Source organism: Lissotriton vulgaris, chromosome 12 (genome assembly GCF_964263255.1).
Source record: "Lissotriton vulgaris chromosome 12, aLisVul1.2, whole genome shotgun sequence".
Lineage (NCBI taxonomy): Eukaryota > Metazoa > Chordata > Amphibia > Caudata > Salamandridae > Lissotriton > Lissotriton vulgaris.
Window position 1 is genome coordinate 490,193,628 of NC_141700.1, and position 23,190 is coordinate 490,216,817.

The following is a 23,190-nucleotide window of genomic DNA, read 5'->3' on the forward strand; positions in this document are numbered from 1 at the left end:
AGATGATGTCACAGCTGATTGGTGAAATTGTCAGCACTTATGTATTTAGTAGTATTCAAATTGTTACACTTTGGTGATGGGACATTTTAATGGAAATCTGATATATTTTGTCTTTCCCCAGAAATGGCGCAGGAGGAAATGGAGGTGGATTTTAGTCCATTATATAGTTCGGTTCGTTTGGATATTCCAGGAGCATACTCTGGCCGCATTGATTCCACATCCCACTTGCCATCATCCTATTTGACGCCACATTTACGCACACAATCGAACACACATGTGCACCCCATCTTGCCTGACGGCGCAGTGGAGAACCAGAACATCGATGACGATGTCATTGTGGTGGATCCTGTCCAGGCACAAGGTCAGCCTGTAGACGTGCAGCTTTTGGTTGCGGCAGTACAACAGATCGGAGAGAGGCGTATCCTAAGGGTGCGACAGCAGGCTTCAGAGAGAAGAAATGGCCAGCAGCAAAGGACCACCAGGTCCAGGAGGCCTGTGGACAGGTAAGTGAGGCACAGTGGTGTAATTATTTTTGAGTACTGCAGCTTTTCTGTTGTGGATTTTTTTGTTGTTGTTTATGTTGATACTTTACATCTTCTACAGCTGTGGATTGTAACATTTCAAAAAATTCATTCAATATTCTCTGTTCTGGCCGATCCATTTTCATAGATTTTTTAAGAGCCTTAATGGATTTAGAGGGGAAGTCAAACTGTTTGTACTTGAGCATGTGCATGTTCTATCTGTATGGCTTTGAGGTCTTCAAATATTTTAATGCTCTGTACGCCCGTTGTGTAAAAAGTGATCCTTTATCAGAAATGTGTGTCAATGGGACGTAGGTGGTTCTTTGGAACCCTTCGTCCCCCGTTCCCTGGTTCCTTGACACCTGCCTCCAGCCAGGACATTAGTGATGTTACTAATGGCACATTTCAGAGTTACTTTTTTTCTTCCTTTTTACTTCCTTCCTTTTCACTAAAACATACCACTGTTTGCAGCAGAATGCTTATCGCGGCCAATGCCTGGTGCACTCCCTGAGATCAGTTCAGACCTCCGAAGGAAGGATTAAATCCTCCCCCTTTTTAAAGGGGACGGTAAACATTAAGAAAATGTGATTGCCTGTGCAAAATAGGCTAGCAAAGCACCCGGGTGTGACTTTACTATTATATGCGGTGTGTTAAACATCCGTATAATATAATGATTTTCTCTGCAAGCACAAGTTGTGTGTTGCTAAATATTGTTGCTCTCTACATAAGAACAGTCTCTGCTCTTGGTGTTCACGTTGTGGCCTGCACCATTGAGACCCTGTAGTAGTTGTCAATGTACATTATTAAGACTCCAATAAACATTGATTCTAGAGACGGTCTTGCAGTAATAGCTGGGTGAAACTGGCTTGGCTGTTTAGATAGACCAGCTACGTGATCTGGCCAGCAATGGCCCACCCTCCTCTTGGAATGTCTTACCAGTGACATCCCAAACACACATCTTTAAGCTTTTGTTCCTTTTGGCTGATTGGTTTGGTACTAGTGCTGCAGTATTCAGGCCTTGAAAATTCATAAAAATATTTCTAGACCTGCAGGTATAGTAACTTGAATAATCTACTCGATTTAACTGTAATGTACTTGACATGTAAACTGGCCTCACATTGTGTGATGCTGGGCAAATATTGTATTTTATTCAAATATGCGAGTTCAGCGTTTCTGCTGTGCAAAATAACTTTTTTATTGTATTTATTAGTCTAAACGTTTGCTTCATGTATAATAGGAACCAAGCCCACATATAGGGTACACATGACCCATGGCTTGCCTCTTAGTTCATTAATAGCATTGGTATCAGGGCGGAGGCAGGAATATTTCTCCTTTCATGTTTAAAAACTCACTTTCAAAAATATTACTAAAGCATGATGTGGTTGTACACTGTCAATTACAGACAGCACATTGTCCATTGAAATGACCACAAACGTAACCACTAACACGCAGTTTTACTGATAAAGCTTTGTAGCATGCCAATTAATGTTTGGAGATCTGGTTTCAGCAAAAATATTTATCATTTGCTCATCGCCAAGTAAAGTGTTCTGGTCCCATGAAAATCTTTTTTTTCACCACACAAATACAAAAATAACTTCATAACTGTTGAAATAAATTTTTAAATGTTTGTACAGTTCACTTATCTAGTTCTTTGTTAATTTAGAAGAAAACCTGACATCTTACACATAAATCACAACTGTGCAGTACGATTAGCGCATGAGATAAACCTTTACACCAGGACCTATACAAAGTCACAAACAAAACATTTACACTTCAAAAATGCGGAAAGTCACAGTAATCATACCCCTTAGTGTCCAGCAAATCAAAATCTCCTAATCAAAGAGCTCACACGCAGGATAATTCACAACACCACAAAAATCTCTACATATCAAAATCTCATACTACAGGTACCGCAATGCATGTCAGTCAACACTACAATCCAACACATAGATTTGCCCTGTTGATAGTTTCCTTTGTTCATTGACACGAGCATTGTAAATAATCCGATTTGGGTAGACCATAGGAACCAGAAGTATAGACAGAAATCCTAGGTAGGCGAAGTTTTGTCTCTAGATCTTCTCTGGCCTGTTTTCTGCCTTGCTGAATTCCCTACCAAAACTGTTGATGCTATCTTATCAGATAATCTAAGGTAAATCACCCGAGCAGGATCAGGGTCGGTGTTAACCTCAAGAACATGTGAGGGAGTGTATCCCTATCTATAAGAGATTGACCGCAATCTAAATCAGTATAACCGATTAAAGAAGCTATAAGTCAAAAAGTCTTCAGTCCAGTAAAAAGTAGTTATCATGAAAGTTTATTGAATAATTAAAATGCAAGACAAAAATATAATGGTAAATAAGTATAGGTTATTGTCATAAGACTTAGTTAGCTATAGGAAAGAGAATGACATGAACTCAAGCCTCCGAGCAATTGTGGGAGCATACAATTAGACCACATTGAGGCCGCAGCAGTGAGCTGCTTCTGCCAGTCAATGCGGTTAAGAGATTGGTGCCACGTGTCCAATACCACATTGGTAGCTGGAGGGAGGGCACGAGTAGTGGCACGGCCATAAAAGTATGTATATAATGGTATGTCCCCCAGGAGCCATCCCTCTAAGTTATAGGCTGGATCATTCCCCTTGATATACCACCATACCACCAATCATTGAGTACTTCCAGGTGGCAAGCCGCATAGTACGATTGTACTTCAGCAGCGGCAATGCCCCCTCAGTAGGTGGAGAGAAAGCAAGTACGAAGATCCAGCCTAACCGCTATATATATATATATATATATATATATATATATATATATATATATATATATATATATATATATATATATATTTACAACGGGTTTTCCCCGATCCCGGGGAAGGGTGGAGTCGCTGAAAAAACGGCTATGAATCGCTTACTTCAGTGAAAATTCCAAGTTTATTTTCATAAACCTATGGGGGATTAAACAACAAAAAACAACCAACGCGTTTCAACAGCGTCCGCTGTCTTGATCACGGTAAGTTTTGTGCATGGAGCTCACCTTTTTAAAGTGGACAAAAACAATATTAAAGTTACGCCCCCTAGGTCGCTGGGTCCCACCCTCCTGCGCTGGACATTCTGGGACTGGTAGTCTCATGATTACCTTCATTGAGGATTAGTCATTTTAACCATTAAAGGACCCTCGGGGATTAATACAATGGGCTTTCTTCATTCAAGCATTGCATGTTGTCCACATCATAAAGCAATTTGTCCATTTAAACATCTTTTCAGCAATTTTCGTTTTCTTTATATAAATTTCAAACAAACAAAATTACCGCCCTCCAGTGGGCTAATCCCTGCTTCGCCTGAAATATCTGTTTTACATTGCCCCCTCAGTATGTGGAGAGAAAGCAAGTACGAAGATCCAGCCTAACCGCTATATATACACACACATACACATACACATACACACGTATCTAATTGATCTGTCTAAACCACAACTATGGGATACGGATGATTCTGCATAGGAGCTTAGGGAGACAAATTATCTTAAAGATTGCTGAACGACCAAGTAGGGATAGGGGCAGCCCTGCCCAGGACCTCAGTTCCATTTTGATCTTAGCGAGAACCCTGTCTCTGTTTCTTATACGGGATACCTCCGGCCTGTCTGTAACATAGACCCCCAGATATTGTATACCATCCCACGTCTGGGAGAGGTCGGTGGCCCAACTATTATCATCTGAGGACCCACGGGGTGGCCATAATATGGATTTGTTCACATTCATAAAGAGGCCCTAGGTCTCCCCGAATATACGCATAATTTGAAGGATACGGTGGCCAGACCTGAAGAGGACATCAGCATCATATCGGGCCAACCGATCAGACAACCCGATGGATAGTTCAAAGCCCCCTATGCGTCTATACTATCCCAGGCCGCAAGTGGCTCAATGGCTAACGCGAACAACAAGAGTGAGAGTGGACACCCCTGTCTAGTGCCCGACTGATTGGAAATGATGCAGAGACCCTACCAGCTATGCGCACTGACTCAGTCAAACCATGATACAGCATTGATATGTATAATATGACAGAGTTGAGTATAATATGAACTTTGGGCCGAAATTGAGGTGTTTCAACAGGATGAATGAATAAGTCCAGCTGCCGGAATCGAAAGCCATGTCGTTGTCTGCAAGTAATGTTATGTTATGTTAAAAAATTTTATATAGCGCACGGCTGCCCCAGCAAAGGGGCGTCCCGGCGCTTATCAAGAGAAGAAAAGGGCCAACGCCGCCGATGGACATGAGCATAACATAACCAGCCCTAACAGAAGAGTTGAGTCTTGATTGCCTTTGTCTATAAAGAAGGAGGCCAGATTCTCACAAAATGTATGGGAGGTAGTAGTATTCACCGCCGCTTTTTTCGCACTCAACTCCTTGAGCATTTTAAAAATGATCTTGGAAGGATTCTGGCTATTATTAATCTCACTGGCATAAAATGCCGCACGGGTTCTGCAGATCTGTCTATGGTAGTTTTTTTGGCTATGAACAGATTGGGTTTTCAGCTCTGGGGCATAGGTTTTCCTCCATTTACGCTCGGCGATTTCACAATCTTTTTTAAGAGCAGAAAGCTCCTCATTGAACCATGGGCTAGACTCCTGAGAGCGTGCTCTGGTCCATTCCGCTGGAATCGGCGTGTCCAGAGCTTGGTTCACCCAATTGCAGAAGTTTTCATAGTCCTGGTTGGTGTTTCCACTATCCACAGGGGGGTTGGTTTTAAGTAGGGTATAAAACTCTTCGAGTCGCAATTTCCTCCAAGGACGTTTGCTCACTCTTTGTGCTAGACTCGGGGTAAGTGTGCCCAGTAAGAGGGCTGCTGGACGATTAAGACAATCCACAGCATTGCATTATGTAGTTGGCGTATGTTGTGTCTCGTGGCGCATCAGGGCATAAAGCTCGCTTAGTCCGGGTGGATTAGGTCAGGAGATGCGCCAGCAATCTAGTCGCAAGCGCTTTAGCCAAAATCTTAGCCTCGACATTCAAGAGAGAGATTGGCCTATAGGAGGCATGAAGTTCTAGAGAGCACCCCGGTTTATGGAACACAACAATCAATGCATGTCGCCAGTCAGGGGGCATAAACTTTGACTGCGCTGCTTCCTGTATAGCCGCAACATAGTTGGGCTCTAGCAGGGCCATATAGGCTTTATGGAGTTCACTTGGAAGTCCTTTGGGGCCAGGTGCCTTACGAGAGTGTAGATCTGCTAATGCAGTGGTCATTTCTTCCAGGGTCAGGGGGGCCTCCAGTGACCTTCTTTGCCTCCTCACAGAGAGCCCTCCGGGGAATGTTATCAAAGAATTGTTCAATCTCTGAGGCCTCAAGAACCTCACAGGCAGAATATAGGGAGCAATAGTAGTCCTCAAAGCTATTTGCTAGTTCAACCGGGTCTCTCACCAGTGTGTTATCAGGGGTATGTAGTCCTGGAAGGGGAGCACCCTTTTGCGTCTGCTGGCATAATCTGAACAGGAGTTTACTAGATGTGTCCCTCCATTGATAGATCCTACTATGGGTAGCAAGCCATGCACTTTGTACCTCATCTATTAGCTCTCCCTGGTATTGCTATTGAACCAAGCGCAATTGATGACACACCTCAGCCCCAACCTTGTCCTGGGACATGATGTTCTAACGTTATGATTTGTGCCTCTAGCTGAATGAGCGTCTGTTTTCGCAGTCTACATTCCGCAGTAGAGAAACTATTATCCACCCCTTGCAACATAGGCTTCATAGCCTCCCAGAAGGTACAAGCTGAGGACATCGAACCTTCATTATGTATTATGTACTACGCCAGCCTGTTGTGGATATGGGCACGATATGTCAGATTCTGTAGGTGCCATACCGAGAGCAGCCAGCAAAAGGGGGATATCTTCTTGGGCCTATCAAAAGATGAATGTCCATCGGGGAATGATCCGATAAGCCCCTGGGGAGGATCTCGGCGGTCGGCGGGCAAAGGCACGAGGAACAAATATGTAATCAAGCCTAGAAAAGGAAGTTAATGTGGGAAAAGTATGTTAAACTGGTCTCAGTGGGGTGTTGTAGCCACCATGTATCTACCCATCCCACCATGTCCGCCAGGGTGCACAGCTTCGAGACAAGGGGGGTCCCGTCCCCGTTGAGTGCCACCTATCTACCCCCAGAGACATTATATCATTACAATCTCCACCAATAACTGAAAGGTCGTTGGGCAGGGAGCCCCAGATCTCAACCAGGCAGTCTAGGCTGTTCTGACCAAGGGGCGGTGGGGTATATATGCTGCAGAGTCTGTTCTCTCACTACCGTACCGTGCACGAATATGTACCGGTCGTAGATATCGGACCTTTTTTTATATTCGGGTGAATGCTACACGGTGGTCAATCGGGATGGCAACCCCCAAGAGCCCTGGGTGAGCCCTGGGTGAAGGTGTGTATGTAGCCATAGCGAGCCAGACACAAAGCCTTCATGCCTAGCATCTGCGTTTCCTGTAAAAGAAGAATATCCGCGCCAATGTGTTTGGCCTGTCAGAGCAACGTGCCTCGATTCTTTTTGTCAAGAAAGCCCCTCACATTCCAGTTCACAACATATACTTGCCCGGGTGACTGTCCTAAGGGTTTTGCTGCCATTGTGTCATGGGGTACCTAGATTTGGGTGCCAATGATCGGGTAGGGGTAGTCACAGGGACATACTAGCTATGCAGCCAAAGTAAATCAAAACAAACAGAACTTGAACCAATAATCCGCCCCCACACCCATCCCACCCCAATACTTCCAAACAGCAGAAGTATCTGTTGCGGAACGCCTGGCTGCCCACCCCAACAGGGGGGCGTTAGGCAGTCTCCCCAATTGATCCCCAAAGTCCCTAAAAGTCTCAAGTTATACAGGGAGATAGGAGCATAAGCGGCCCCATAACGACCTGAATACATGTCTGTAAGCATGAAGAATTCCCGAGGGCCTCCTCAGGCGAGACAGATCAACTCTGATGCTTTTACTTCTTTGCAGAAGGCAAATTATTGATATCTTGCTTGTTAGCCTTGGACCGCCATAAGGATCGCCTGAGCCAGTGGGCATGCGTAGCTATGAGAGGCTTCTACTAAAGACTTTGAACTGTGACTTTTTTTTTGCTGACATGCTATTGGCCTTTGCGTGTATCTTTCTAAGAAAGACAGCACGCAATTGGCCAAAGGCGGGTGCATGTCCCGCCTTTTCTCTCCCCTGGTCAAGGGAGCTCGGGAGCGAGCAGCAGCCCAGCACTGTGCCTGCTGCATTCCTGAAATTCTTTTCAGTGCGGGCACGCGGGCACCACTCCCGGGCTTGTTTCATGTGCAGTAACTTCAGTGTGAAACAGCATTCCGGTGGTTGTTCAGAAAACGTGGAGCACGTGATGTTTGGTAATACTGCATGCGGTCTGTGCGCGCGCGCCATATGAGTTGCCAAACTTACGGAAAGCCTAAAAGTGTGTGCGCCCGTTACCCACGTCTACTGCGCGGGACGCTCCTGGGGCGTCAGGACGAGAGTTCAGTGGGGAGGAAGGAGGCGTTGAGTGTCCCTGACAAACCTAAATTAACTTATTCCCAAAGCAAGACAAGAGCCCTGAGAGAAGCTGAGGCGAGAGGTGCAAGCTTGCTCAAGGTGCACCCCTGCGAACCCTATCACATGCAGAGAGAGGAGCCTTGTGAGGAGCAGGCAGGGGCGGCATCTGCCCCCACAGCCTGTCTGTGCTGCGGACATGCCTGGGACGGGAGGCGTGCGCTGGGCTGGCAGCCGTGCAAACCCCAGGTGAGTGTCAGCGCTGCGTCCACTGTCCCTGCAGCTTGCGTGGCGATCTACCCGGGGTCAGCATGGCAGAGCTTCAACGAGCTGGCGAATATCCAGATGTTTCCATAGGCGTATCTGCCACTGGTGCATCAGGTGCAGTGGCACTGGGGCACACAGACTTGAGGTGCCCACTGAACTCTGGTTATTGCTGTCATTTAGAATTGAAACATCAGCCAGTGGGCCCAGTTCCTTTGTGCGGACGGTGCGGTGCTTGGACTACGTGCTCGCAGCATGGTTGCTGCTACACCGGGCATTTCACCTAAACATCAGCTACCTCCACACGCCAAGCCTGGGAGGACGACACAAGGGTGTTATTTCATCTCTCGCTTGACTCCATTAGGAGTTCACTAATTTACATGGGGGAATCCATCATTTGAGAGGATGGGGTTTAACAGTTGGAGTTGGCGACTTAGAATTTGGGGAACCGGGTTCGAGACTGACGGGAAGCTCAAGCATTTTGTGATTCTGTGCAAATCACTAAATCTCTCTGTGCCTAATTAAACAAAAAAAAATAATGAATGTGTACGTCTGTAATGCAACTGGTGCTCATGTAAAGCGCTCTGATACCTTCGGGTCGAGTTTGCACTGTGTAAAAATACACACACACACCAAAATAAAAACCTTGCCGTTAGGTTGGTGAAATTTCCTGTTCACTAGTTACAAGAGGTCTGTGCAGCTATAGCTGAGAGTCCAGTTGTATCTTGGCTCTTAGTAGTGTGCAATCCTATATAACGCGTGGCGTTTCATTTTAGTATATTAGATTACATCATTGCAACGAGCTGAAGTTATTAGACGAGACAGATTACAAACATGTGCGTAGAACCACATATGCCCCCTCTGCCCTGACGACCAGGCTGTTTGTGAACCTAGAGGCAAGCCCCCCTCTCCCTATACGTGCTTACACCGGGAGCTGATGTGTTTCAAGGTGCTCTTATGTGATGAAGCAAAATGAAGCTCTGTGAAAACCGTAATTGCCTAGGATCGCACAATGTGGTCAAGTGGCAGCCGGGACTGGTGCAAGGATTCTAAGTTTTACAATGTGCAGTTCAGCCACTATATGGTTATCTTTCTTTCTCCCATTTTCTATCAAAGCTTAATGCTTTACTTTTAAGTCTCTGAGGCACTAAATCAGTGCTTTGTATTCAGTGCATACCATTATTACATATGAAACCAGGTTGACAAAAAAGCCTTTCTGGAAAATAATACAAAGTTAAGGAAAGTTTCTGTAACTTATTTTATTGAAAATATCACCAGCTTCCCCTGACTTAACAAAGAGAACAATTTTAAGTCAATTGCATCCATTTAAAAAAACATACTTGGGTTTTGCAAGGAAGTTGCATATGTTCCCAACAGCTTCATTATCCGGCAATGGAAAAAAATACATTTCCACGATTTGTTTTCAAAACCACCCAATTTTTTGTTCGAAACTGTCAGCAGGTATGGATTGGGTCTTAAAAAAAACTCAGTCGTAACAACCTGTCCCAGCATTTACAGAGGAGTGCATACATGACAACAATATCTCTATGTCCAAGCAATCGTTTTCTTCACACTGTCATCTGGCAAAAAGCCGACATGACACAGCGAAAACAGTTTCAAAACAATATTGTTTTTAACTTGTTAATCTTCATCAATTTCACGACTGTGCTCTGCATATTCTTGATGTTTCCAAATCTGTGTAAGTAATGTGTCCTTTTCTCCCTCTCAATAAATAACAAGCATTGGCATAGCCAATAGAACTCGTCTTTGGGACCTTATAAGTGTTTAGCCATGCAACAGTGGATGTTGTTGCACCAAGGATATTGTGGTTGATAACTAAACACTTATAAGTTCCCAAAGGCGAGACCTATTGGCTATGCCAATGCTTGTTTCTTTTAGTTTCGTTTGTGCCCTGGTCAAGTCTCCTGTCGAAGAGTCCGAGTCCCTGGGCGGCAGAGTATGTGGCCTGAGCTGCAGCTGTTCATCTGTCCTGGCAAATACCTCCTCCTGAATAGCAAAAAATAATGTGTGAGAGTTGAAGACCACCCTCAGGCGAGCCGAATACAGGAGCATGTATGGTATTTTGAGGCCCGAAGACGCACCATTGCATCCGCGAAGGATTAACGCTGTTGGTGCATCATTTTTGTATAATCCGTGAATATCATGATCCGACGGAGCTCATACTTCAATTCTGCCCAAAGCCTGGCCTGCTGCAGATCATGTTGCGATCTCTGTAGTTTAAAACAGGTCAAGGACTTGCTCCGGTAGGGGCTTCTGCTGTAAGGCCCTATGTGCCAGTTCAATCAGTGACAAAGCGTTGTTCGGGAGCCAAGAGGTATGCCATTGAGTGAGGAACTTTCCAGCATCATTGCCCTCACAATTTTTTGGGAAGCCCACAAAGCAGAGATTATTCCTCCTGGCCCGCCCTTCAGCATCCTCCGCTCGCAGTGCAAGGCCCTATGTAAGGTATTTTAGAGAGGTAACTTTGAGTTGTAGTGTGGTTACTGCATCTTCAACTCCTGAGACCCTTCTCCGTCTCCATGATGCGGTCAACGGCGTTACTCAGATCTTGGTGCAGGAGGGATACTTCATTCCCCATTGCACGACCTGGTTCTCCAATGCCTGCCTGGTCTGGGTAATGGCTTGCAAGAGGTTGTGTTGTCCGTCGAGCCGGGTGCGACCTCTGCACCCTCAGTGGGAAGCGCCGCCGTGGCTGTGAATCTGTCCATAGGGCTTTGTTTAGGGAATCTGTCCGTAGGGCTTTGTTTAGGGCCTGGCCCGAGGCCTTGTCTTTAGACATGCTCCGTGGATTGTAATCTAAGGGGACTGTGATCCGTGTACAATACACTTTCTGGTCCCGCGACACCATGCACCACTCGTCTCACTGGAACCGATCCACCAGCATGTGAGGGGGAAGAGCAGGGCCATGGGCATCACTAACCAGACTTGGTTCACCTGAAGTCCTCGGCCACCATCTCTAAAACCCACTTCTAGCCCACGGTGCCAACTAATTTGATGCTACCGAGCCACCTCTATCAACAAAAGGTACACCAGCGATGAATTGCCTGCTCCCCGGGATCTCCAATCCGGTACAGCTGCTTAGGTGCCCACACTGGATTCTGCACGCAGTCCTATCTACACATTCGATGCAGCCCGTAAAGTCTCTAGGTCGGGGTGATGATGCTAGGCACATAAATGAGGCCAGGACATTATGCTCTGCACTAGGCCTCAACAGAATTGGAAGAGGGAGGGCTCCACCCTGCCGCACCGAACACCAGCGCCTCCACTCCGCCGCCTGAGGCTCCACAGCTCCTGATCCAGGGAGCACTGCCGCTCACAGCCCCGCTTGACCTTAACTTAAGGCCCTGACTTCCTGCACTGGGTAGGCACAGCCTACGCCCGGCACCAGCAGACTTTTTCCATCGGGTTTCTCCCCAGGCAGGCACCCTGTGTTCCCTGGCACCCGCCAACATCCCAATATTACAGGCAAGTTGGGAAAGACCTCCAGGCACGTCCTGCGCTGCCACTGCGCCATCTACAGCACTCCCAAGGTTGTGGGCCCCGGCCCGAAAAGAATCATGAACAGCCCGGTGGCGGCTGGCGACTCTGTTAACCGCCCAGAGTCACCCCGGGGTCTGACATACCCATGAACTCCGAAGAGGCAGCCTGTTTATGCCGCTTTTACCGCGGATTTATGGCGGGTTAGCGGAGCCCATTCATTCAGAGAGTGTCCTCCATGTCAGGCTGCTTGGCTCTGCTGCCCATCTAAAGGTAATTTTAAGTGTTTTTGAACAGTTTAGCAATCGTTTTCTCAACTCCCAAAGTAATGTTCCTACCAAACCAGTATCCACCGTCTGTTGAAAAGTAACATTGTATGAAGAGTTTAACTTACCTGATACTAAGTAAATCTTGGTTCTGGAAATAAAACAACAAAATAACTTCTTTTTATACAAACAATTAGTCTAAATTTAGTTTTTGAGTGTGATATCATTTCTTGCCCGAGTGTGTACAACAAATGCTTAACACTACCCTCTAATGACTGTTCAACCACACGACCACAAAAGAGAGTATTATCTACTTTAGCCTCTGCTATACCTTTGGGGATCCAATGGACTCTGTGCACACTATACCTACTTTGGTATAATATGTACAGAGCCAGCTTCCCACAGTGTCTGTAATTTGCAAATGTCTTGCACTCCTCTGTGTTAAGCCTAAGGCTGCTTGACCACACTACCCCCTAATAGAGCACTTTGGGATTGCATAGCAAGCTCCTGTTCACTCATAAGGGAACCCATGGGCTCTTTACACAGTATATCAACTTACTGATATATCGCATAAAGAGCCAACATCCTACAAGGACATCATTAAATTGACATGATTTGTACATTGATCACAATATGAGAGTTTGCCTCTTAATTGTTTCCTGAGGCCTAAAAAGGGGCACTCCAAACATTTCTGTAGCAATCATCAAGCAGTGAGATGGTGGTGACTGACCTATTAATCAAAATCCAGGATGTACATTATTTTGCTTTGTGCTTTCAATCTGATAGACTACTAGCCGCAGATTCCTTAACGCAGGCATGAGACTGGACCCAGAAAAGTCTTTGCCACAGCATCCCTGTGCGCCAGGGGGGGGACGGCATCACGCGACTCTGCCCAGGCGTTGTCCGCGCACGTGGCGTTAGCGAGGTCACATAAGTCCCACCCCGGAGCGCCTATGTCAGTTTTTTCCTTTTCCGCTTGCAATGCGGATCTGGATCGTGCTCCGGACTTGTTCAGGCCTTTCCCTTTCGCTTATTGCTTTGTGTGTGGGAACAGTGTGCCGAATGCCTTCGGTTTTTAAGACGTGCTCTTCTTGTGCGTGCCAGATGTCGGCGACGGATCCTCACCCCATCTGCATGTGGTGTTTGGGGGAACACCACTACTCCACTGATTGTGAGGCGTGCCAGCAGATGAAACCGAATTCTCGGCGGGAGCACTGGATGAAACTCCTCTCAGCTTGCATGACGTCACCACGCCCAGCCCCTGCGGAGGGTTTTCAGAACAGTCGCCTCCGTCTTCGACATCGTCCCTCTCCCAGGTCGCAAGAGCGTTGCTCACCTGTCAGTAAGTGTCGCAGTTTGGCCCCGAGGGCTGGTTCTCGGCCTGTTGGGGGTGTGGGCTCTTCTCGGGTGGTGCGGCCCCACGTGTAGTCCCCTTATCCGCCGTTTCCCGGTGTGGGGGCGACTAGAGCCCAGTTGGAGACATATGCGGTGGCTTTGCAGGCCTCGCTGGCTTCTCCTCCTCCTTCTTCCCCTCCTGGGACGTCAGCGGATCCCTTCCAGTGTGCAGGGCCCTCCGCGGCGTTGCTGGCGGCTCCGGCCCGACTGGTTCAGATCCCGATTTGGAGGATGTGGTGCCGTTGGGGTGCTGCCCTTTGGGGGTCCCTCCTTCGGCCCGCAGCGCCTCTGCTTTGCCGCAATCTCCTGCAGGAGTACCTGTGGTGTCGCACGAGGTCGCTAGGACTCAGGTCGCACCCCCGAGTCCCACTCGGTCCTCGGGACAGGCGGTGGCCTTGTCTGAGGTGACGCCGCTTCTGCGCCGGCTGCTGGTGGCGCCACGGGCTGGTGGGGGACCCCTCTTCCTTCCCCGGGTCCCTCTCGCCCCTCCACGCAGGCAGCTTTCTCGTCGGCGGTCGGGTTGACGCCTTTCTGGCGCGTTCTCTCGCTGCCCCGCTCCAGCCCAGCCCCGGTCTCCTGCGCCGTGCGCTGTGGTGTAGGTCGTTCCGGCGTCTCCCCGGGCGTTGGACGACTATGTCCTGTCTCAGATTGCGGACTCTACGGCGCCAGGCCGGCGTTGGGCCGTTGACTCGTCCTCGTACGCCTCTTCTCCAGAGGTTCAACGCTTGCTGGTGTCATCCTTGACGGAGACGGGCCGACGTGTCGTGGCTTTTTCCCTCGACGTCGTCGAAAAACGGCTCAGCGCCGCTGCCGCGGTCTTCGCTTGAGGTGCTGCAGGTCCCCCACTCCTCAGTCCCTCTTCCTCCTTTCCGGACCTGGTCCTTCCTTCCTCCGGTGGGAGAGCCGCCTTAGCTTGCAGCTGTCGCCTACTGAGGAGCTGCTTTCCCCACCGCGGAGCCCTACCAAGGTGGGTGCGGCCTTCGCTCGCGCTGTTTCCACGGCGGTGGGAATTTTGCGCATGGGCGATCCAGCTACCCATTTCCCCGCAGATTATCTTCTGGAGGTATTCCATCAGGGCTCTGGTGGTAGGGAGCTGCTGCTTCAATTTGAAGGTACGCTCCGTTCTTCTCTTTTGGGGACTTGGGGCCGTCCTGCCACTGGTGACCCAGTGCCCAAACACCTTCTGCACCGCCACCATCCGCCGCCGCGTGATCCAGTGTGTCTTTCCCTCCACCCCTCTACCAGAGACCCTCTTTTGTAGAATGCCTTTCCCTCTCTACCGCCGCTGTTGTCTCCCCCGTCACAGGAGACCTGCTGGCTGGACTCCTGGGGGCGCAATATATTCGCCTCAACCAGTGCGGCTCTGCGGGCCCTTAAAACGCTGTGTGTTTTGGCTAGGGCCACTTCTTGCTTGTGGGACTCAGTGGAGTCCCTTATGTGTTCCGCTTCTCAGGAGGGTGCCTGTGTTGATTTGAGGCACCATGTGTTGGATGGCCGAGAGCTGGCGACGTTTATTCTTCGCTCCACCCTTGACATCTCAGAGGTGCTTGGTCGTGCCATGGCTTCTTTGGTTGCACTTCGTTGCCATGCCAGGCTTCGGGACAGTGTGTTCGCGGAGAACGTTCGCGAACGGGTGCTGGACCTTTCTTTTGATGGCGCTCTTTTGTTCCACACCCCTGCAGACTCTGCCATCCAGAGGTTTTTGGCGGTGCTTCGGCCACTTCCTCCTCCTCCTCCTCCTCCTCCCTCCTCAGTGACCTGTGAGTTGATCTGGTTTTTGGGAGGTTTTCTTCTGTTGGGGCGGTTCGCCCCAGTTGTGTGGTCTGTGTGTTTCATGTGCATTCGAGTCCTCCGTGTTGGGACTGTGGTTCTGTTGGCTGCTGGCCGGCCCTTCTTGACTATGTGTTTTTGCTTTGGGTTTCTACACCATGCTGGCCCTGAGACTAGGCCTTCTGTTTTTTCTCTTTGGCTGCTTGACAAGCCTTCTGTGAGTCTTTCCGCAGGTATTTTCTTTCATCCTCTGCTGCAGAAATTTTCCTAAGAAGTTCCAATGTCTTGGGACGTAACATGCCCTATGTGGGCCAGTGGTAGCTGTTAAATAACTCTGTAATGCTCTGGGGGGCTGTGGTCGCCTTCGGGCCTCTGTTCTCCGTGGCGTTACAGTACGATGCGGATGCAATCCTCTTGCTAATGGCTTGGAATGGCTTGAGTTCTACCCCGGAGTGTCCTTCTCCGGGGTCACTAGACTGTTAGCCTGGTCTGGCCTGCTGTCTGTGGCCTGGCGTCTTGGCTCTGTCTGGTTCCACTTCTTTTTGGGCTGTGTGCGCAGACTTCTCCCTGGAGCGTGTCCGGACCCTTCTTCGCCTTCTTGCTTTCTGTCTTCGGCTGATGTCTGGCTTACCCTGAGTGCATCCTTCCTTGGTGCTCTCAGCATCTGGCTGTGCTTGCCGGTGCCGACCTACTGTCTTTCTGCACTATTGTGCCTTCTTGGCGCTTTAGTGGGACAGTCATCCTTGCCTTGTCCGCTTCTTCTAGTGGGCCATTCATCAGTTCCACCTCTCCTCCCTGGGGATGAGATGGTTCTTGTCCCCCTTTCGGGCACAGTCTGTCCCTGCGGAGCGTTGGATGGTTTTTCCTGGGTGACCTCGGGCTTCCCTGTCTGCTTTCGCCTGCTTATTGCTGGTGGCTCCGTTCTGTCTGGTCTATTGCCTTCAGGCTGTGATAGACTTGGCTGCCCTCTTCACTGGTTGTGTTCCCGTTTGGGGGGGGGGGGGGGGGGGAGGCTTACCTTTGCTCTTCCTCTTCTCCTTGGAGTCTCTAGGTTGCTCTTCACCCTCTGTGCTCCTGTTTTTGTTTTGGCCTTGGAGGTTCTCTTGCCTTGTGTGGGCATGGGGTGCTTTGACCTCCTTTCGCCTTGCCTTCTTTTTCTCTGCTGAGTGAGGACGGGCTACCTCTTTTCTTGTCTTCTCGCTCCCCCCTGTGTAGGAGTTCCCCCTTGCCTGGGGGGATGGGGCTCTTCGCCCTGTCTGCTTGAACCGTCCCCTGTGGGACTCTGTTATGTCCAGGCGGGTAGGGTCCTCTTGCAGACCCTCCTCCCCTCTGGGTATGGCTAGGGTATCTATTCTACGTTAAGGAATCTGCCGCTAGTAGTCTCTATCAGATGTAAGAGTTAGTTACCTTCGGTAACAATGTATCTGGTAGAGACGATTCTAGTCACCGATTCCTTCACGGCCCGCCCTTCCTCCCTGTTCTGCGAAGACTTTTGGCTTGGTCTTCTGCACTCGCCTCACTGTGGGCAGCTGTGTCTTCTATGAGTACCGTATTTTCCAGCGTATAAGACGACCCGGCGTATCAGACGACCCCCTACTTTTCTTGACAAAATGTAGGTTTTGTGCTATACTCGCCGTATAAGACTACCCCCACTTCCTAACATCCTACAGTCCCCTTTCTATCTCCATGGACTGAGGAGATCATGTGGTCCTGACGCTCCTCTCCTTCTGATGAGCGTAAGAATTACGGAAGGAGAGAGATCAGCACATGTGGAGGAGCACCTCGTCTGCCTGGGGATGTGCAGCTGCAGTCTAGGTAGGCGCCATTTGTTTGCTTTTAAAACTTGTGCAGTGTTTGAGTTGCCTCTGGCTGGCGAGGGGCTGATATCGTGTTGCACAGTGCCACCATCGCCTATGTAACGTTCGTTCTTGTGTACTTCTGCTCTGCTCATTAGCCTGTATTGTAACTGTAATTTATTTTCAAGACCGCCTACGTTCTTCGTTCTTGTGCTGGAGTTCCCTAAGTGGCACCCATTTCAATTGAGAAGCGGTCTGACACCTTCGGGTGAAGTCCGCGCTATGTAAAACATACCGTCAATTTTGGTACCCGGCGTATAAGACGACCCCCGACTTTCCAGAACATTTTAAGGGGTTAAAAAGTCGTCTTATACGCCGGAAAATACGGTACATTCTTTCCCTCTTTCTGACAGGATGTTCGTCCTGTTTATTTGTTCCCTTCCCCCCCCTTTTGGCATATTGGAGGATAGGTTTATAGGTTCTTCGGTGCCCTTATGCTCTGGTTGATCCAGGTTGGGGCCTACCTTCAACCCCGCCCCCCCCTCCTACCCCTTTATTACTAGGGTTCTGGGCCCTCTGCTATCCTCTAGCTTGGGGTCTTTTGGCTGTGCCTCTGCCCTTTGATCCTTATGAGGGTTGTCCCACTATGTGCTGGGGCTGTCTTGGAGTTTGCCGTTCCTGGTTTGTTCCGGACTGGTTCCCCTTCATTGTTTTTGGTTGGGGTTGTAGTCCTGCTACATGTTATCATGACATTTTTACACATGTTTGTTGTCTCCAAGGGCGGCTATCTCCGTACTGGCAGGGTTGCTGCTCAGGGCTGGGCTCTGTTTTTTATTCTTTTCCATGCCTTTGGGTACTGTAGTGCCTGGCAATGCTATTTATGGTGTTGTTGCTCACCATTCTTTTTTCCATTTTTTTCTGCTCTTTCGCACACTGATCTTATACTCTCACAGTTTTGCCTGCTGGCTCCGCGTTGTGATTCGGAAAAGTTCTTCGAAGAAAACTGACGTAGGCGCGCCGGGTGGGACTTATGTGACCACGCTGACGTCACGTACGTGGACAGCGCCTGGGCGGAGTCACGTGATGCCGTCTCCCCGGCGCGCAGGGATGCTGTGGCAAAAAGTTTTCTGGGTCCAGTCTCGCGCCTGGGGATAATTCTACGTTAAGGAATCTGCGGCTAGAATAGTCTCTACCAGATACAGCGTTACCGAAGGCAAGTAACTCGTATGATTGGCTCTTTGCTGTTAGTGTGTTTTCTTGCCTTAGTATGTTTTCTTGTTTTGAAGGACTCTGGCACCACTGGACTCTTATTTCCAACTCAACCGACCCAGGGAGGCCCCTGCCGAGACTGTGCCTATCCCAGTGGAAGTGCCTCTCCCAGAGGACGAGGACGGGAGCAGCTCTGATGCCACTGTGGAACTGACTGATGTGGAAGATGATGATGGTGATGTTCATGGTGCAGAGGGTGAAGTGGAGCAGGAAGCCACAACAGCTGTGCCTAATGTGGGAGGTATTTATCTGATTGGACTCCCCACTAGTTGGTGTTGATGGTTGCATATTTGTAATACTTCTGTATCACTTGAATTCAGAACAATATGAAAATAGGGGATTGCAGACCTATGTTGCCCTGTTTAAAATGCTTTACAAATGTAATTTTATTTGAAAACCTATTACATTGTGAGAATAATCCCATTTCGGTTCGTCCTGCTAATGTGGAAGTTTGACATTTATAAAAAAATGTTTAAACTAGCAATAGACTGATTGCAGAGGAACTGTCAATTCAGCTGGATGACAGTCTCCTTTTTCAAAGGGTTAACCATATGCTAGTGAGAGTATTATATAATTGTGGTGGTTTCGTAAGTACATGGAAAGCAAGTGACTGGATCTTAGTTGCAAAGAAAAAAAATAACAACTATGAAGCTTAGTATTTGAGCCTACAAGCAACATTACATAATATTTGTTCTGATAATACTTTTAGTGTTTTTAGTGTTTTCCACTCTGAATTTACTTTATTTAATTGAGTTTTATATAGTGCTAGCTAGACCTGGAGGTATCCGAGCGCTTGACAACCGTAAATGTTTTTTTTTAAAAAAATTTTTTTAAGTTTCCAAAACCTTTATTAGCATTTGGTACAGTACAATTTGGCATAACTATCGTACATCAAAATTACAGTTCGCACCATCCACCACCCCTCCCAACCCCCGGTTACCAGTCGTCTTCTCAGTTGTCCCGTTTGCTCTTCTCCACAGTCAAGTATCCAACCGATATCTATTTAAACATGTCCTTATCACTACCTGTGTCCACAGACATACAATACTTACAAGTGTCCATATCTGGAACTTTGCCTGCCATGCATTATATATACGGTAGTACTCAGTTGTATCCTTGCGCCGCATTCCACGTAATATTTCTTCGGGTCAGCTCCACATTTTCTGCACGTCCCCTGACTCCCTTATCAGGGGCTACCTATATGCATGCAATTGTATCAGTCCATTCATACCGCTACCCTTCCCTCCGCCTGCACTTCCTCCTCTCCATTATCCCCTTCCGCATTATTGCCCCTATGCTCTAGTAGATAAGCCGTAAGCGGGCTCCAAATGTCTTTAGGTCTGGATTTCATGGGTAGGAGCTCTGCGCAATCGTGTAAATGTTCCTGTCAGCTGGTTAGCTCCGCTATCCCGTCCTTAAACTTAGGCACACATCCCTGTCCCCATCTACATGCTACCTGTCTTTTCGCCAGTAGCATTCCTAACGCTAGGTACTTTTTATGTGTGGTGATTGTGATCGTAGTATTCCCTAACAGCGCTATTAGCGGTGATGGGGTCAGTTGTATCAATATCATTTACGCCATTTCTACAAAGACTCCCCCCCCCCCCCCCCCCTAAACACCTCCACCATGCCAAATGTATAAAATCTGCTTCTTCACTACCACACCTTTCACATCTATCATTCTCTCTCAGAAGAATTCTACACAACTTAGCCGGCGTGTAGTACAGTCTATGTAGGAACTTGTAATGAATTAGTTGTAACATGCTATTACCAGTCACTGCCTCAGTCTGCTGCAGCAGGCCTCCCATTGGTCACCTGTAAGCGGGTTCTCCAGATCCCTGTCCCACTCAGCCCTGGCCCGTATCAGTTTAGGCGGTATTGGGGCCCACGCCTGTTTGTACAGTATGGATATAACATGCCTGGGTTTGTCTGACTGTAGCTGCGTGTGAAGGGGCAAGAACACATCTGGTTCATCCGGAAATGCTGGGGTGATAGCTTTCAGGCTTTGATGCATTCTAGTGTATAGGAATATATCCATATGTGTAGGTGAGTGTTCCCCTAAGAATTGATCTATAGTACGGAATTTCCCTGCAATGTATAGGTCCCCCCATGTCCCATATTGTAATTTGTGCAATAGTCGCTTACATAGCCCTTCGCAAGTAACCGTCATTAAAGGGTTATTCGTTAGTTTCACCTTAGAAGAATACATTGTCGCAGGGATTCTGCTCCTACACAGAACTGTGTATAGAGACTTGGAACCTCAGTGAATTAGGGTGTACCAAAACTCACCTTAGTAGCCAAAATCCCCTACCAGACTAGCAATCAGTGTCTCATTGGTTCTTACAACCCAGAACATGACTTAGAACACCTCAGGTAACGTGGAACACATGAACCCTCTTTCGTTATACTATCATACTAGTCCAAAACGAGGAGTAAATGAAGACACGTGCAAGTTTGAAATATTTATTTCTAATGCAGTGTTCTCAAGCGCAGTATCTTGGCTAATACAAGCAAACATATTATAAGAAACAAGGTTATCAGCGTAGTTACTAGTCCATAAAATACAAAGGGTGAAAGCATGTTAAAATGCTAAAGGGAAAACGTCTAACCTCAGTCTTACCCTCCCTTGCTAGTATATTATATTATATTATAGAAGGTCTCTTTGGGTTTTAGAAGGGCGGCCCATACCTCTGGTCTTAGTAGAAAGGGATCACATCATTTTCTACACCAACTCTCTGCATGCGGATATTCATCAAGTGTGTGTGCATGCTCTGCGCAGTGCATTATTAAATGCGCCAAAAGCCAGAGTTGGCCGCAGCTGCCTATGTGTTATGTCTAAGAAGTGCGCTGATCAGACCGACAACAACCGTTGTGTTGAAATAACCTTGAAGGCCTCGGCACTCACTGTTCAGACATAGCTTACCAAGCAAAGCTGATACTATAGGAAAACATATTATCCTCGTGTGAAGCAAAATATTCTACTTAGCTCAAAGCATTAATACCAATATGTGCCGTGTGCAAAAGCAGCAGAGAGGGAAAATGGCGTTTAAACTTCTAATAAGCTCATGCTAACTTAACACAGTGTTAAGGCAAAGCCTATATACATGACAACATCAGTGTCACCTCCATTTTGCGTGCTAACCATTTCCATGCCGTTTCAGTGCAATCTACCGTGGATGGGTCCCTCTCTCGTTCTTTCAATGAAAGTATAGATGTAGCCCTCCGGGGGCACTGGGGACATGTACCCGTCCTCCACTGCTAGGTGCGGCATAAAGGGGGGGGGGAGATGAAACCCATAGGCGGCAAAATGTGCCTGCGCACAATAATAGTATTGCTCAAAATTGGGTACATCATATCCCCCCTGCCGATATGGAAGCATTAGCGTTTCTAAGTTGAGTCTCGCCTGTCCCCCTCCCCATATGAGTCTAACTGTTTGTGCCCTCAGTGTGTTGAAGAAGAATCTGCCAGGGTGGTAAGGAATATTTATGAATAAATAGAGGAATTTTGGCAGTACCGCCATTTTTAGAAGTGATATACATCCAGCCATTGACAGGGATAATTTTATCCATTTAGTTATGGTATCTGTTACGTTGTCAATGGCTTTCCCATAGTTGGTGCGCATTAGAGCTTCTTTGTCCCTTGTTACATATATGTCTAAATATTTGAATTCATCCGTTTCCCACGTTAATGGGTAGTCTAGATGATGTTGTGTAGTTTGGTCTTCCAGCGGGAAAATTGCTGACTTACTCCAGTTAATTTGTATACCTGATAAGGCACCGTATTTAGTGATCTCTCGTAGCACTGGGTTGAGGTTATCATGCAGGTTTTTTACATATAGGGTCATGTCGTCCGCGTACAGCGAGGCAAGGAGTTGCTCATTCGGGTAGGCCAATGCACTATTTTTGTGGTGTTGACGTAATTTTGCCGCTAGCGGCTCAATCGCCAAGGCAAATGATATAGGTGAGAGCGGGCAGCCCGGTCTCGTGCCTCTTGAGATGGGGAAGGGCTTTGATCTGGTTCCATTTAACATTACTGTGGCCTGCGGCTGTGTATATAGCAGTTGCACCCACCCCAAGAATGGTGGTGGTATCCCTATGTATGCCAGCGTCTCCATCAGATAATCCCATTTCATTGAATCAAATGCCTTAGTGGCATCTAAAAAACAGTCACCGCTGAGCCGTGAGGGTCGATGTCTTGCAGGACAGCCATCAAGGTCCTGAGATTGTGGGATGTACCCCGATTGGGAACAAACCCTGCCTGATCTGGCAATACAAGGCGTTCCATTAACAAATTAAGCCTAGTGGCTAACACTTTTGCCATTATTTTAGTGTCACAGTTGAGTAACGACAGGGGTCGGTAGGATTCACATTGGGATGGGGGTTTACCTGGTTTTAATAAGGAAATGATGTGGGCCTCTCGCTTATTCTGGGGTATCCTGCCTTCCTCTAACGCTTCATAAAAGACTGCCTTTAATATGGGAGCCAGCGTATGTACATACGTTTTTATAAAATTCTGCTGGCAGTCAATCTGAGCCCGGCGCTCGCCCTGTTTGCATGTGCATTATTGCCTCGGTTATCTCGTATACTTCTAGATCCAGACTTAAGAACTTACGCTGTGTATCTCCAAGCCACGCTAGTGCCGTGTCCTCAAAATATTGTTGTAAATTTATGGGGGAGCCTCTCTGAGAGGTGTACAGTTCAGCATAGTAATCTATGAATATTTGCAGCTAGTCTGGAAGACTCCTATGAGCTACACCTTGGTCATCCTGCACTTCTGCAATATAGTTAGAGAATTTGGGCGTGCGAACCGCATTCGCTAGAGCCTTCCCCGGTCGATCTCCCTCTCCATAGATCCGGGCCCTATGATGTTTCCCTTTGAATCTGCATTCCC

General features: G+C 47.8%; 1 protein-coding gene across 1 annotated transcript in view; it reads left to right on the plus strand.

Moving 5' to 3' along the window:
- RFWD3 (ring finger and WD repeat domain 3) overlaps positions 1–23,190 on the plus strand; it is a 328,893-nt gene that overhangs the window by 38,139 nt on the left and 267,564 nt on the right. The window contains exons 2-3 of the mRNA XM_086945238.1: positions 122–503; positions 18,318–18,541. Coding sequence (XP_086801364.1) covers positions 124–503; positions 18,318–18,541 — 604 coding nt within the window. The 5' untranslated portion in view covers positions 122–123. The remainder of the gene's footprint in view (positions 1–121; positions 504–18,317; positions 18,542–23,190) is intronic.